Consider the following 17773-nt stretch of genomic DNA (forward strand, 5'->3'; position numbering starts at 1 on the left):
TTGTTGTAATCACATATCTTTTCACTGTCTGGACAGCTTCATGGCTTCTAGAACTAAGGACAGTCTTTTTCAGGGGAAAGAGGAAGAAAAGGAAACAACCTCCTACAGGGTGCCAAGTAATGTGGTAAACATTTGATCTAATCCTGCCCCGGGGCAATCCTGAGGCAAGACAGTGAAGCAAGGAAGTCAGCCTCCAGGCTGCTCTGTCCTCCTCTTGCCCACCACCTCCTTGTTGGGGTGTCCGTCTTTCTCACCTGGTGCCCACATCTCATCCTCTGAAGTCTGGCAAGCCCCTCAGTCCCTTCCTCTCAGTAAGTGCCCCATGGTCTCCCAGCTCTAAAGGGCCAGCCTGACCTATAGTCTGTCTAGTCAAAGCTATGGTTTTTCCAGTAGTCATGTATGGATGTGACAGTTGGACTATAAAGAAAGCTGAGCACCGAAGAATTGATGCTTTTGAACTGTGGTGTTGGAGAAGACTCTTGAGAGTCCCTTGGACTGCAAGGAGATCCAACTAGTCCATCCTAAAGGAGATCAGTCCTGAATATTCATTGAAAGGACGGATGCTGAAGCTGAAACTCCAATACTTTGGCCACCTGACGGGAAGAATTGACTCCTGGGAAAAGACCCTGATGCTGGGAAAGACTGAAGGCAGGAGAAGGGGACGACAGAGGATGAGATGGTTGGATGGCATCACTGACTTGATGGACATGAGTTTGAGCAAGCTCCAGGAGTTAGTGATGGACAGCGAAGCCTGGCATGCTTTAGTCCATGCAGTTGCAAACAGCTGGACATGACTAAGTGACTGAACTGAACTGACTTATAGTCCAGGTTGAAGTGCTTACAGAAGAACATGAAGAAAGCAGGGCTTCTCAGATGAGGGTCTTCTGGGATATGAAGTTTTGTTCTTTTTTTTGTAAAGATAAGTGACGATGAAAAGGCATATTTCTAATATTAAAATTTATTTTTTAAATAATTTTTTCTCCAACGGGCATTCTCTGGAGTCTGTGAGAATTTTATTACCTTAAAAAATATACTACTTGAAATAGAGCTACCATATGGATGCAGCAGTCCCACTCCTGGGCATATATTTGGAGAAAACCATAAGTTGAAAAGATTCGTATACCTAGTCGTGTCCAACTCTTTGTGACCCCATGGACTGTAGCCCACCAGGCTTCTCTGTCCATGGGATTCTCCTGGCAAGAATACTGGAGTGGGTAGTCATTCCCTCCTCCAGGGGATCTTCCTGACCCAGGGATTGAATCCTGGTCTCCTGCATTGCAGGCAGATTCTTTGCCATCTGAGCCACCAGGGAAGCCCCTTTCTTTTTTCACTTTCAGTATTCATAGCAGCACTATTTACAATAGCCAGGATGTGGAAGCAACATGAATGTCCATCAATGGAAGAATGGATATAGAAGATGTGGTATATATAAACAATGGAGTATTACTCAGCCATAAAAAGAACAAAATAAGGCCATTTGCAGTGATATGGATGGATGTAGAGATTATCATACTGAGTGAAGTCAGACAGAGAAAGGCAAATATGATATGATACTACTTATATGTAGAATCTAAAAAAAATGGTATAAATGAAGATATTTACAAAAAACAGAAATAGACTTACAGATGTAGAAAACAAACTTAAGATTACTAAGGGGAAAGTGGGGGTAGAAGGGATAAATAAAGAATAACTAGAGTCCCCTATAGTACAGGGAACTCTACTCAGTACTCTGTAGTGACCTATATGGGAATAGAATCAAAAGAAAAGAAAGAAAGTTAGTCGCACAGTCGTGTCTGACTCTTGCGATCCTATGGACTGTAGCCTGCCAGGCTCCTCTGTCCATGGGATTTCCCAGGGAAGAGTACTAGAGTGGGTTGCCATTTCCTTCCCCAGGGGATCTTCCTGACCCAGGGATCAAACCTGGGTCTCCTGCACTGCAGGCAGATTCTTTACCAACTGAGCTACAGAATCCAAATAAGAGTGAATATATGTATACATATGACTGATTCACTTTGCTGTACAGCAGACATTGACACAACATTGTAAATCAACTACACTCTAATAAAAATTAATTAAAAATATACTACTCAATACGAGATATATTCCACTAGATTCAGCATCCTTCTTATCCTCCTAGAAAGTATAAATAGAAGAAAAGCTCTGGTGACTGAGGTGAGGAGGTAGATGGGATGCTTAAGGGCAATAGTCATAGTAGCAGCAGCAGCAAGAGTAAAAATAATAAAATATCTAATTTTTATTCCATGCCTACTTTGTGCCAGGAATTTTCCTATGTGCCTATCTGCTTCTCAAAATGATCCTCTGAGATAGATGTCAATATCGCCATTGACAGATAAATCAGAGTCCACAGCATGTCAGCAGTATGCCAGGTGCATACACACATAACAACTCATGTTCTCCAGCTCCCTGACCTCCGAAGTCCTCATGGCACAGCTTGGGACATCAATTGCAACCAATAATAGAATCTGTACAATCACTACTGGTTTAGAACAAACACCTCTAATACTTTTGTAGGACCTTTTTGTCTGCTTTTTCCTAGGAGAAAGAAAAATGGCAGAAGAGAAAATGCGTTTGCTGCTCTCAGATTTGGGAAATGATTCTCATCAGTGTTAGTGTTGTGGAGAGGATGCTAAACTCAAATGCCATGAGATCTAAACTAACACTTCCCCCTCTACCTTCCTTCTGCATTTGCTCTCAAGTCTCTCCTGGAACTCAGTATAATATTCGTTTAACCAATAGTCATTTTGTATCAGGCCCTGTTTATGTTGTGGCAGAAGAGAGTAGGGCATATAAAGATGAGGGAAGACCAAATTCTTTCCCTCTGAAAGTGAAAGTGGAGAGTGAAAAAGTTGGCTTAAAGCTCAACATTCAGAAAACGAAGATCATGGCATCCGGTCCCATCACCTCATGAGAGATAGATGGGGAAACACTGGAAACAGTGTCAGACTTTATTTTTTTGGGCTCCAAAATCACTGCAGATAGTGACTGCAGCCATGAAATTAAAAGACGCTTACTCCTTGGAAGGAAAGTTACGACCGACCTAGATAGCATATTCAAAAGCAGAGACATTACTTTGCCAACAAAGGTTCATCTAGTCAAGGCTATGGTTTTTCCTGTGGTCGTGTATGGATGTGAGAGTTAGACTGTGAAGAAGGCTGAACACTGAAGAATTGATGCTTTTCAACTGTGGTGTTGGAGAAGACTCTAGAGAGTGCCTTGGACTGCAAGGAGATCCAACCAGTCCATTCTAAAGGAGATCAGCCCTGGGATTTCTTTGGAAGGAATGATGCTGAAGCTGAAACGCCAGTTCTTTGGGCACCTCATGCGAAGAGTTGACTCACTGGAAAAGACTCAGATGCTGGGAGGGATTGAGGGCAGGAGGAGAAGGGGATGACAGAGGATGAGATGGCTGGATGGCATCGCCAACTCTATGGACGTGAGTCTGGATGAACTCCGGGAGTTGGTGATGGACAGGGAGGCCTGGCGTGCTGCGATTCATGGGGTCACAAAGAGTCGGAGACAACTGAGCGACTGAACTGAACTGAAGAGTTTACAATTGAAGGGAAGTTACCATATGGATACAGGCCATCTGTGTTCAACCAAAAGATGTACAACCTCAAAAGCTCTTGGAATTCAGAAGAAGAAGAGTTTTAGTTCAGTTATTTTTGGTTTAAATATGTATCATTTCTTATTGCATACATTTGCCATTTCTCTGGGGTCTGCTTGACAGGAGCACAGAGCTGCTCCTGGAAATGTTTGCTCTCCCATGAACCCAAATTTGGAGTGCTGAAACTATTGATTATGGAATATTAAGTGAGGAAAAAAGAAGAGTTAAAGGCTGCTTTTCCAAAACACCCGAAAACGAAAAGATAATCTGTAGCAGTAAAGACACGAATGTTATCTAAGAGCATGTTGAGGACACACAAAGCCCATTCATCTGAACAGTAACATCTACTACGATGAGGTGGGGTTTCTGGCTTATGAGTCTTTCATGATGCACAATTTCCTAACAGGACAGTCTCCTGTCTTTATTCTTCAGTGTGGATTCAGTGCTCAGTGGCAGCAGTCAGCTTATGGATGATCCGCAAACCCACAAAGTCAAGCCTGCCCTCAAACTGGAGCTGTGTGTTGTTGACTGTAGCTCTTCATAGATAAATGTTATGTGATGATGATGACACGTCTCAGACAGTTCAGTTGCAAACTATTGCCTATTCAATCCATCACCAAGCATTTACAGATGCTCAGCTTTCATTTTGTGGAATACCCATAATGATAGAAATGTATAAGTCCACACTGCTTGGTAGATACTGTTAATCTTACTTTACAATAGAATATGTATTTCAGAGGAGGTGACTGTGAAGGAAATTCATAAAATGCATCTGGGATTCTCATTAATGTTACCAATTGAAGACAATTTTCTATAGGAGACTAAAAAACAACAATGAATTCAAACATGATGACTAAAAATACCTTATTACAGAAACAATCTTTTTTCTGTTTATAAAAGGGGTTGGCATACTTTTTCTTCAGGGGCCAGATAGTAAATATTTCAGGCTTGCAGACTTGTCTATGTTTTAGTTGCTCAGCTCTGCCACGGTATTCCCAAAGCAGCCATAGATGATCTGAAGCAAATAGGTCTGGTTGTATTGCAATAAAACTGTACAAAATAAGCATCTGGTCTGATGACTGTAGCTTGCCAACCCCTGGTTTAAATATTTGTCAGCCTTAAAAAAAGAATTAGCTTTTTTTGTATTATATATTATGAATTACTTGCAGATCAATTTCCTAGAAATTATATACATTTAAAATCCCTTTGAAAGTAGTATAGACTATTTTATTCTTTTAAATTTTAATTGAAGGATAATTGCTTTATAATATTGTGTTAGTTTCTGCCATACATCAAATGAATCAGTCATAGGATACATATATACATTCCCTCCCACTTGAACTTCCCTCCCACCTGCCACCCCATTCTACCCCACTAGGTTGTCACAGAGCACTGGATTTGAAATCCCTGCATCATATAGCAAATTCCCACTGGCTATCTATTTTACATATGGTGCAATCAGTTGTCTCTCAAGTTATTTTTAGTTTAAATATATATTATCTCATATTACATGTGCTTGCCATAAGGCACACTATTATCTGAATTTCTATTCAATGTGCCTGTTTTTGAATTTCATAAATCTTTTTTATAAATGTGATGTTCAGTCTGCTTTCTCATTGCACAGATGAATCTATATTAAAATCAGGGCACACCTATATGATGAATTCAAGATTTTTTTTCTCAGTGCAAAAGTACACATTATCTGAAAAACTGTGCATTGCATGTAGGAGCTGGTGTGGACAAAGGCCTTTTAGGAATGACAGAGTCTGGGGTCCTCACCCTAGAGAGGCTTTTGTGCGCAGAAGCAAGAGCTTTCTTGAGAGCAGTGATTCTAGAGTGGGGTTTGAAGCTGTAGAACTTAGCAATTCAGCAGGGCTGCAGGCTAGAACTCCAAGGTCACAATCAACTTTGGGATGCTTTAACTTTCAGATCACGAAAGAGTTTGCCACCCACTGGGGTTACCCAGGGTGAAAGAATGGTTGTCTAGGATTTTACCCCTGAGAAGTGTGCATTATGCTCTGGAAGAGACACCATACTAGGAATGGGTATAGAGAGTCCATACAGGCCCCCTGGAATTTTTAGAGGGACGCTTAATCGCCCTTCTCAGACTTAAAAAAAATATTACTCACTTCCATGATCCAGGCTTTCTGAAGCTTATACCCACAGACTTCCAATTCTTTTCTTACTGTTTTAGGATCCGTCATAAACAGACGACCTTGACATATGTTGACAATCAGAAAGGACCTGCAGGTGCTTGAGGAGGCTGGTCTTGAGCTGTGGGCTCGCTCCCCACTCCAGATATTCAGTTAACGCTGGCCAAGGCCGGTGCACAGAGAACAGGTCTCTCGTAAACTGAATGGGAAGCATCTACTCACTGCTGATTATGGCTCAGCAAATTGCTGGGAGTTGAGGAGGATAAAGAAGGTAAGACCTACTATTTATCTTACAAAGAATCGTTAACTCCCCCAACAATTACATGTGAAGGCAGACAGTGTATAATGAAGCACCATCACTGGGAAACTAATAGCAGGCATTATCTGCGTATTTCAGGCTGGAAAAAGTCACTATCAAGTCTCTACTTGAAGATAACTGAACACTGTTATTTCACTGATCAATAACATGCATTATCTACACTTTATTTTGTTCATCTAGGTGCAGATATAAAGCATCACACTGCTGGTACCTTCTTTAATCTCTCGGTTGGTTAAAGAGACTTATGAGAACTGCGGGCTTTTGGGGTAGCTCAGTTGGTAAAGAATCTGCCTGCAGTACAGGAGACCTGGGTTCGATCCCTGGGTTGAGATGATCCCCTGGAGAAGGAAATGGCAACCCATTCCAGTATTCTTGCCTGGGCAATTCTATGGACAGAGGAGCCTGGAGGACTATCGTCCATGGGGTCACAAGAGTTGGACACAACTTTTCATGCAAAGATGGGCACAAAAAAGGACAGAAACGGTATGGACCTAACAGAAGCTGAAGATATTAAGAAGAGGTGGCAAGAATACACAGAACAACTATACAAAAAAGATCTTCATGACCCAGATAACCATGATGGTGTGATCACTCACCTAGAGCCAGACATCTTAGACTGTGAAGTCAAGTGGGCCTAAGGAAGAATCATTACAAACAATGCTAGTGGAGGTGATGGAATTCCAGCTGAGCTATTTCAATTCCTAAAAGATGATGCTGTGAAAGTGCTGCACTCAATATGCCAGCAAATTTGAAAAACTCAGCAGTTGCCACAGGACTGGAAAAGGTCAGTTTTCATTTCAATCCAAAAGAAGGGCAATGCCAAAGAGTGTTCAAATTACCACACAATTGAACTCATTTCATATGCCAGCAAAGTAATGCTCAAAATTATCCAAGCTAGGCTTCATCAGTACGTGAACTGAGAACTTCTAGATGTTCAAGCTGGATTTAGAAAAGGCAGAGGAACCAGAGATCAAACTGTCAACATCTGCTGGATCATAGAAAAAGCAAGAGAATTCCAGAAAAACATCTTCTTCTGCTTCATTGACCATGCTAACACTTTTGACTTTGTGGATCACAACAAACTGTGGGAAATTCTTCAAGAGATAGGAATACCAGACCACCTGACCTGCCTCCTATGAAACCTGTTTGCAGGTCAAGAAGCAACAGTTGGAACCGGACATGGAAAAACATACTGGTTCCAAACTGGGAAAAGAGTACGTCAAGGCTGTATACTGTCACCCTGCTTATTTAACTTACATGCAGAGTACATCATGTGAGATGCTGGGCTGGATGAAGCACAAGCTGGAATCAAGATTGCCTGGAGAAATATCAAAACCTCATATATGCATATGATACCACCCTTATGGCAGAAAGCAAAGAGGAACTAAAGAGCCTCTTGATGAAGGTGAAAGAGGAGAGTGAAAAAGATGGCTTAAAACTTAACATTCAAAAAATGAAGATCATGGCATCCAGTCCCATCACTTCATGACAAATAAATGGGGAAACAGTGGAAACAGTGACAGACTTTATTTTGGGGGGCTCCAAAATCACTGCAGAGCTGACTGCAGTCATGAAATTAAAAGGCTCTTGCTCCTTGGGAGAAAAGCTATGACAAACCTAGACAGCGTATTAGAAAGCAGAGATATTACTTTGCCAACAAAGGTCTGTAGAGTCAAAGCTATGGTTTTTCCAGCAGTCATGTATGTGAGAGTTGGACCATAAAGAAGGCGGAGTGCCAAAGAATTGACACTTTTGAACTGTGGTGTTGGAGAAGACTCTTGAGAGTCCCCTGGACTGCAAGGAGATCCAACCAGTCAATCCTAAAGGAAATCAGTCCTGAATATTCATTTGAAGGACTGATGCTGAAGCTGAAACTCCAATACTTTGGTCACCTGATGCAAAGAGCTGACTCACTGGAAAAGACCCTGATGCTGGGAAAGATTGAAGGCAGGAGGAGAAGGGGACAACAGAGGATGAGATGGTTGTATAGCATCACGGACTCAATGGACATGTTTTTGACCAAGCTCCGGGAGTTGATGAAGGACGGGGAAGCCTGGTATGCTGCAGTTCATGTGGTAGCAAAGAGTTGGCTACAACTGAGTGGCTGAACAACAGGAGGGCTGTTTGGTCTCTACCTCTGTTTCTTCTCGGATAAAGTGTATAATTCTACTGGCCTTCCTCTGACCTCAGAGAAGCAAGCATAGAGGCTAAATAGTCTCTGCAGGATGCTTGGCATTATCAGAACATTAGTGCTGTCTGTGAGTTAGAAAGGGCTACCACTAGTTTGGGTGCAAGAAGTAGCCAACATAAACACCATTTCCTTAAAAGGGATCCTAGTTATCTATGTTAACTTACTGTGTCGTCTACTGAGTTGTTTGTAAACAGCGTACTGTCAAGAATTCAATGTCAGCTTTGATGTCACAGCCCTGTGCTACTCTCTAATGTGTGTCCGAAGCTCAACAAGTAAAGGCTGCACATTCTAAGACACGATCTGTGCAAGGACACACTTCCTTTATCCTGTGTTTCTTTTACATGGATTGTTAGCTTGTGCTTATTTCAGCTATACTGTCAACTAATAAGCCCTTAAGTTTGAAAATATCTGATGAAAAAGAATGATTAAAGCCGAGAGGGTCATTTGGCTTTTAGGGGGCAGTGGCGGGTCACAGGCAGGAGGGAGGCTTCTATTCCTTTGGCACTGGAATTGCCTGTAGGCTAGTACAGTGATGACATAGGAACATCCTGGGACACCCCCCTAAGACTAGACCCGTGACAGTAGTCCCATGACCTGACAATAAGGCTCTATGGAAGGCTTTTGGGAAAGGCTGTACGTACTTATAGTAATGGACAGGAGAAATGTCTCCTCTTGCATATTTTAATCTCTATCCTCTCATAAATGACTGCCGGAGGATATAAAGCTACTGTGTGGGAGCCAAAGAATAATTAAGATACTGGGGGAACACCTGGCTTCTATTTTTTGAATTTTTGTTTTGTGTCCATGTAAAATCCACTGACTACTCATTAAAGACTTGGCATTTGCCAGGTCCTTACCAGGTGCTGTAAGATAATAAGGATGTAAAAGATAAAGCCCTTATTCTTTGGGGTAGTATAGTCTATCAGAGGGAATAGAAAGCATATAAGAGTCTCCATTAGGTTGAAACAAATGACATTAATGATACTGAGGTCCAAAATGGAGTTGAGTACGGGAAATTTCCTACAGTTCAATTCTAATTCTTGTTGGAATATAAATAAGAGCCATAAGAGAGTACAGTAAAGACCATGGCTGCTACTGCTGCTAAATCGCTTTAGTCGTGTCCGACTCTGTGCGACCCCATAGACGGCAGCCCACCAGGCTCTCCCCTCCCTGGGATTCTCCAGGCAAGAACACTGGAGTGGGGTGCCATTGCCTTCTCCAAAAGACCATGGCTGCTGCTGCTAAGTTGCTTCAGTCGTATCCGACTCTGTGCGACCCCATAGACGGCAGCCCACCAGGCTCCCCCCTCCCTGGGATTCTCCAGGCAAGAACACTGGAGTGGGTTGCCATTTCCTTCTCCAATGCATGAAAGTGAAAAGTGAAAGTGAAGTCGCTCAGTCGTGTCCGAATCCTAGCGACCCCATGGACTGCAGCCTACCAGGCCCCTCATGGAGCCAGGTACTATTCTAAGTACTTTAAATATATCAACACTTAGAATCCTCATCACAACCTTACGAGGTAGGTACTATTAGCATGTTCATTTTAGAGATAAAAAAGCAAAACAAAACAGAACCAAGGTACAAAGAAGTCACAAAACTTAAGTAAGATCATGCAGGAAGTAAGCTGTAGAAGTGGACTACATCAAAGTTGCAGAGGTTGAGTTCTCGAAGTACTGGGCTGCATACTACCTCTCTTAGAGGGAAAGAAAGGGTTACCAAGATTCCAAGATGGAAGTGCACATTCTCTTGGGGGAACTGGGGAAAGCTTTGTGGATAAAGCAATATTTGAAATATGCCTTAAAGACAAAAATCCATAAAGGTTTGTTCCCACCTGGGAGGGAAGAAGAGGGAATTTCTGGCAAAGGAGTCATTATGAAAGGCTATAATGAGCAGGAGTTCTGCCGACATAAACATGGGTGTACATAGTACACAAGGGAGATGAGGCTGGAAATACACACAGGATCCATGTTGTGGGCCTTCTTAAAGGACAGAGAGATGAGTTTATTCATAGTTTAGGAAACAGTGGGGAGCTACTGAAGATGACGGGGCAGAAGAATCACTGGATCAGAGGTAGGGAAGAAGGATGAATGTGGAAGCAGAGGGTAGGGGGCTGGGAACAGGAAAAAAAGAGGAGGCAGGGAAGAAAAATTAGGAGGCTAGGGCAGGAGTCCAGCTATGAACGTACAGTAAGGACCCCAACAAGCAAGATGATGGTTATTACAGTAAACTATGACCTCATATGTGTTTTTTAATTGAATTTTTAACTTCATATTGGAGTATAGCTGATTTACATTGTTGTGTTAGTTTGTGTACAACAAAGTAATTCACTTATACATATAGCCAAAATCCTCCTCAGAAAGATGTGCAATCAGCTAATAATTTCTCTAATACTTAATAAGTCTTAAGTATTTGTCCCATACAATCATCAAATCCTGTGCCAAAAACCAACTAAGAGAGAGATGAAATTATTAAAAAAACAAAACGCATGAGACCACAGCAGCCTGACTCTGGAGTCTGCCTACTTCAGGAACACTAAAAATGTTTTGTCTTTCTCTGAAAGATTCTAACTATCCTCATCACTCTCCCCCACAACTAAAAGCAGCTTTCTTTGTAGTAAGTTTGTGCCATTACTTCTTTCAAGTATAGAAAGATGTCTATCTCTTTCAACTGTAAACTCCTTCAAACCCCTTCTTAGCCTGTATGTGTGTTTTTGTTCATATTTATATCTCTGCATTGGTGAATTACACTGCTACCCATGTGTGTGGGCTGAAAACTTCTCATGGGACTTTTAAAATTAGTTCTTTGTTTCCAGAAAATATTTCTCAAGCCTGTACTCTGTGGAAGGTATGTTAGTATGGGCCCATGACTGCACAAACACCCATTCACATGGATTAGGTCCTGTATCCACACAGAGAGCAAAGCCCTGAGGGCTTAGAAGATGGGCCAGACACTTGTTGACGAGCAAGAGAAGAAAGAGATGAGTGCAATGGACGATTCTTTAGGTGGTGCATTGCGTGGGTTAATCTTAGCTGGTCTGGTTTGACCACATGCTTTTCCCCCAGAGTATTGCTTGGCAATGCTGTGTATGGATCATGTTAACTAAAGATGAATGATGTGCTCTAGTCATGGTTCCCCAAATTATTTCAGGGCAAGATATGTCAGCTTGTTGATGCTGCTTAGCAATAGAATTAGATTTATGATTTGTACCTAAGTTCACTGGAACTGGGGGCCTGACAGTTAAGGCTGTCTACATAGCTAGGGTGCACCCACATGACCAGCTCACTCCAGGAAACTCCGTCATGAGCAGACTTTGGGCTTCCTGGTACTGAGGTGCTTGGCAGGAACATGAGTAATGGTTCCAGACCTGGAGACCAAGGGTGACTGCTGTGACTGGGGAGTGAGAGGACAGAAAGGCGCACACTTGGGTTCTGCAGACCCTGGTCAGTGCACTTGCCCATCTACTGTAGCTGCACTGTATCTCTTGCCAGTCAGGAAGCTGTCCTCTGAGTATACACCATTTGATTTCTATGATTCTTTTAGCAATAGAACCCTGAAGGTGGTCAATGTGCAGTTAATACAGGCAGCGAGATCTGATCCTCTATGAGTGCCCCCCACCCTCCTGTAAGCCAAGAGGTTCCATGATAACAAGGCGGGGGTGGGGGGGTTGGTGGGAATTAAGTGTGCAAAAGGGTGGGTAGTCAGGGAGCTATAAAGGATGCCTCCATTCAGTTATTTTATTTGCAACATCATTTATTACTTGCTGTGTTCAAGGTACCATTTGGGGTACTGTGAACTATACAACCCTGAATAAGACACAGCTGTTCATGATCCAGATAGGGAGATAAGAGAAATATGCAAACAACTATACTCCAAAGCAGTGTTTAACATATTACTTCAGAGTGGTAAGGAATCACATGGCCTCCTTCAAAGACACACATGGAGGAAGGAGGGATTGCTCCAGGCCAAGGGTTAAAGTGTTTTGGCTGAACCTAAAAGTATGGGCAGGATTTATATTTCCAGAATGTGGGATAAGGCAGGAGGAGGACAGTTTTGGAAGACAGGATGGCATGAACAACGTCCCAGAGGAGGGAAAGCACAGTGTTCCTGGGGAGGAGTGACTCGTCTAGACTTACAATTGGGGTCAGACGACAGATGGTGGATTCGAGTGTCTTGGAATAGGTTTGCGGTTTAAATTTTAGGTAATGGGGAGGGTACAAGAGACCCTAAAGTTAAGGCTATTTAGAGCAGAGGGATATGTTGGATTCTGAACATCTTTATTGGCAATGGAAGGAGAGGTGGGAAGAGGGTGGAAGGAGGGAGACAGTTACTAAGGGGTTATTGTGACCCCTTAGTATGAAGTCGAGGTGACCTGCAGAAGGGTGGTGTCATTTATTTATGTTTGGATAGTTCTGTCTAGGATTCGCTCTGAGGAGGTTTATTTATTTTTCTTCCATGGGGTTTTGCTTTGAATCTAAGAATTCAGAAAAGTGCACATAGAAAATGTATACATTACAATTGTAAACTGACAGATCATGAACAATAATTTTTTTTTTCTTAACTGGAGTAATGTTGGTTCACAGTGTTGTGTTAGTTTCTGCTGTGCTTACATACGTCCCCCCTCCCTGTTGGACTTCCCTCCTACCCGGTCCCCCCTCCTCCACCCGGCATCCTATCCATCCAGGTTACCACAGAGCACTGAGCTGAGCTCTGTGATCAGAGTCGGGCATGACTGATCGATTAACCCTTTCACAGATGAAGGTAAGTAGCTATTCTTCTTGCTTATCACAAGGACAAAAAAAATCAACATATGCAAAATAAGTGGCAGCAATTTCTTCAACATATCCACCATACTCAGAGGTTTTCTTTCAACAAAGCCCAAAGCTTGAGCTCCTCAGACCCCATGACATGACAAAGAAAATGGCTTGGGGAAATTCTACCACCACTTTGAGGGAAGTGAAGGGCAATGTATTATATTTGTGTGTGGGAGAGGGTTTCAGTGTGGGAAAGAGCATGTGCCAATTAGTAAAACATTCTTAACTCATTCCTTCTCATTTCCTTACAGAAAGTAGCAATAAGTTACATTATCTTCTGAGTGAAGGCTCTGGAACATACTGGCTGGGATAACGCAAACATAACTAACAGCTAACCCTTTTACAGCCCCTCACATTAATTAGGGAGCAGATTAACATGTCAGATGCTTCTAAAATAGGAGGGTTGTAATGAGTCTGTGGTCTGGCACAACTGACACATTGATGACGTTTGTTAAAAACAGCACCAACCCTCCCTTTGAGTGACCTCCAAGAAAAATGATGTTTACATTGCGTATTAGAAATGTAGCCTGCAATTTAGTCATAAAACCCCAATTATGGTTTCATGACGCTGGAATGACCCATGAAACAGCAGTGGCTTAAACAGTCAGGTACACTGTCTTCCCTTTTTTTATTGTGTAATGTGGACTTGAGCACATATGTCAATTGAGGAAGAGAAAATCCATCCATAGAATTTAATTAAAGGTACCTACTATGTGGGTTTCCCAGGTGGTTCAGTGGTAAAGAATCTGCCTGCCAATGCAGAGACGGGAGTTTGATCCCATGGTTGGGAGAATCCTCTGGAGAAGGAAATGCCAACCCACTCCAGTATTCTTGCCCGGGAAATCCCATGGACAGAGGAATCTGGTGGGTCCCCGTCTACAGGGTCACAAAAGAGTTGGACATGACAGTGACTAAACAAAACCACTACCATCTACGAGGTAATTAGGATTTGTTTAGGGCATGTGAGAGATTTAGAAGAAGCAGAAAACATGGGCTTTGCCTTAATTGACTGCAACATAATTAATTCTTGAAGCCCACACAACTTTTTGAGTTCTGTGCATGATACGAAGACATACATGATGATGTTGTGAGGTATAAATGTTATCACAGAGCAGTGAGCAAAGTTCCATGGAAGCATAGATGCAGAACCGGTTTTTGGGGCTAAAGGATTTCGAGAGGTGTTCCCAAGAGAGCAGATGTTTGAGTTCAGTCTTTAAGATAAAGAAAAGATTGTCACAGGAGAAGAGGGGGATATGAAAGTCATGTTAAGGAGAAGAGACAGCTTGTATGAAGGCAGAATTTCAGAGTCCAGGGTGATTTGGTTAAGGGGACAAACTTAAGTGGTAATGTGATCATTAGGTAAAGAAATATCTCAGACTAATAATGACAATATGATACAGGACTTGTAAAAAGAAAGATTCCTAAACTCAGTAACCTACTTGCTGGCTCACAATAAATTATTTCATCTTTCTTTTCTTTGCATTATGTTGGTCTTACTTAACCTCTAAGGCTGGGCTTCCCAGGTGGCTCAGCAGTAAAGAATTCGCCTGCTAAGGCAGGGGACACAGGTTCTATCCCTGGGTGGGGAAGATCCCCTGGAGAAGGAAATGGCTACCCATTCCAGTATTCTTGCCTGGGAAAGCCCATGGATGGAGGAGCCTGGCGGGCTACAGTCCATGGGTTTGCAAAAGAGTTGGACATCACTTAGCAACTAAACAACAACAACCTATAAGACTAACTGTATGAGAGAAATAAAGAAGCAGCCTTTTTTTTCCCCAAAGAGGACATGAAGATGGCCAACAGGCACATTAAAAGATGCTCAACATTGGTAACCATCAAGGAAATACAAATCAAAACCACCATGAGATATCATCTCACACCTGGCAGAATGGCTATCATCAAAAAGAATACAAATAACAAATGTTAGCAAAGATGTGGAAAAAAGGGAAGCCTTATACACCGTCGGTGGGAATGTAACCTGGAGTAGCCGTCATGGAAAACAGTATGGGGGTTTCTAAAAAAACTAAAAATGACCTAGCAGTTCCACTCCTGAGTATATATCTCCCCAAAACAAAAACACTAATTCAAAAAGATACATTATCCCAATGCTCAGAGCAGCACTATTTACAGTTGCTGAGATATGGAAGCAATGTAAGTTGCATCAGCAGATGAATGGATAAAGAAGATGTGGTATATACATGTAATGGAATACTACTCAGCTATAAGAAATGAAATTTTGCCATCTGCGGCAGCATGGATGGGCCTGGGGGGCATTATGCTTAGTGAAATAAGTCATACACAGGAAGACGAGTACTATATGATGTCACTGATACGTGCAATCTAAAAAACTTAACAAACTATGAAAAAAAAAAAGAAGCAGACTCACGGATATGGAGAACAAACGAGTGGTTACCAGTAGGGAGAAGGAAGGGGGTCGGGGGGGAAAAAGGGTTATTATGTGATTATATGGTATCATGTGTGTGAAAATTTTGAAAATTGTAAAGCATTACAGAATTTAAAGAATCTTTCACTCAGTTAAAACAAAAGCAGAAAAAAAGCGGCCTTGTGGAGAAGTTGACAAATTCTGAAAAAAAAAATTTTTTTAGTTTGCCCCTACAATTTCAGTTATTAATTCATCCAGTTACCATATCCTAAATAAAACAGAGTAAGAACAGTAGCTTGAACTGCAGTAAAATCTGAACATTATCGCCAAAGGCAGAAAAAGGACTGAAATTCTTACTTGTCTCTAGGACTGGATATAGTATCTGCAGACTCTGAGATGCTCTGACAAGGAAGGCTGGTGTGGCTGAAAGACAAAGAGGGGAAAAAACCCATTAGTCACCCCTGTGAAAAATGGTCTGATGTGACCTTGTTACATTCTCATTTTCAAATGTCAACATGTGACCTGGCCCAACCTCACAAAAATTCTCTTCTTTTTTCTTTCTTTTCAAAACTAAAATTGCACCTATCCTCTAAAAGGAACTCCTCAATATTCAGAGCAAATGGAAACCTTTTGTTTAGTTGCCTCTGGTCTCACGCCTGGACACAGTTAGGAAGGATGAAAAATTGCCTTCCTACATCATTTGGGTCCAAACTTAAGTCTTGCTTGTGAAAACAAGAAGGAACATAAATTCTTTTTAAAAGCAGTATTAAAAACAGTTCAGTCAAACACGTTTATTCTTAGAAACAAACATGTGAGCAACCCTGGGAGTAGGGAAGGAATGAGGGGAAGTGAAAAACTGGACAAGAGGGAGAGACAGAACTTTAGGACATGAGATGGGCAATGAGTCATCTATTATAAAGGAGTTCTAATGGTACTGATACTAGTATTCAAAGTGAAGTCGCTCAGTCGTGTCCAACTCTTTGCGACCCCATGGACTGTAACCTACCAGGCTCCTCTGTCCATGGCATTTTCCAGGCAATAGTACTGGAGTGGATTGCCATTTCCTTCTCCAAGGGATCTTCCTGACCCAGGGATCAAACCCGGGTCTCCTGCATTCTAGACAGACGCTTTACCATCTGAGCCACCAGGGAAGTCCCGATACTAGTATTAGGTTACATTAAAAACAGGAAAAATGGAACATGATCAATGTAGCTATCATTGAACTGTTGAACTGGGTTCAACTGCAAACACCTCAACTGCAAACATACTGTAACTGCTGTCTGGTTTTGGTGGAGAAGGGAGTGTCTGTAAGATTCTTCTCATCCCATTAGGTGATCCCTGGGCTGCTGGAGAGGCAGTGTGACCCAGGGCCACAGCAAACACACAGCACCACCTCAAAGCAGCGGAACTGCTAATGCTTCTGGTGCTCAATAGAAACCCACAGTAGCAGTGCTGAGAAATGGTTCTCTGATATGAAAAAAGGAAGAGGAAGAAAATGAAGATGCAGGGACAGTGAACTGGCCCACATCCATCTCCCTGAATTTCAGAACGGGTGAATCCTGTCCATCTGTCCTGATCCACTTTTCAATGTGTTTTTTCACTAACTCCTCCCACCTGGCCAACCAGTAGGAAGCAGCTGTCGGGTCTGGAGATCAGAATATAGAACCTAACGGAGGAAATTAAGATCCTCTCATCAAATGCTGCAGAATTCTAACCCTTAAAAGTTTTTGCAGCCTGGGCATATCAGGGAGAGTATTTTTCCAAATGAAGTTAGGTTTGGGGGCCTTTGGTGAATAATATTGTAAATTCTGTATGACTTTCAGCTCCAAAAGGATTTCTTTTCATTCTCTCTCTAAATTTTAATATTAACTTTATCTGCAGAAGTTAATTTACTCCCAAATGCAATAAAGAATTATGACAGAAAGCAAATAGAATACACGTTTCCCTAGAGTAGATAATGTACTACACATGGATTTTAACGTGACCAGAAAGGAAAATTGCATTTTATGAAAATCCCCTCAAGTCTACTCACTGCCTTGAGACCCTTAGTCTTTGTTATTATCATTATCTAGACCCCAACCCCCACCTTTAATTCCTTGCTACAAATCAGACAACACTTTATTACCCCTTGCCCTAAATTGGGCACTAGAACATTATTTTTGGTCAAGGTTGGGCAAGTTTATATAACTTTCAACTGTGAATGACCTCTTTCACTGACAACTATGTATGCCTTGAGAATGTTAAAAAAAGGGCTCCCAAAAAGAGGAAAATTAAGTCAATCAGGGACGACAG

The 17773-nt window shown here is 42.0% G+C and overlaps 1 protein-coding gene across 6 annotated transcripts in view; it reads right to left on the bottom strand.

Moving 5' to 3' along the window:
- GHR (growth hormone receptor) overlaps nucleotides 1-17773 on the bottom strand; it is a 312954-nt gene that overhangs the window by 81433 nt on the left and 213748 nt on the right. For all 6 annotated transcript variants that reach the window (XM_010832815.1, XM_010832818.1, XM_010832816.1 and 3 more), the window contains one exon: nucleotides 15839-15904. In XM_010832815.1, coding sequence (XP_010831117.1) covers nucleotides 15839-15904 — 66 coding nt within the window. The remainder of the gene's footprint in view (nucleotides 1-15838; nucleotides 15905-17773) is intronic.

The sequence above is a fragment of the Bison bison genome, unplaced genomic scaffold (assembly GCF_000754665.1).
Source record: "Bison bison bison isolate TAMUID 2011002044 unplaced genomic scaffold, Bison_UMD1.0 scf7180017862275, whole genome shotgun sequence".
Classification (NCBI taxonomy): Eukaryota; Metazoa; Chordata; class Mammalia; order Artiodactyla; family Bovidae; genus Bison; species Bison bison.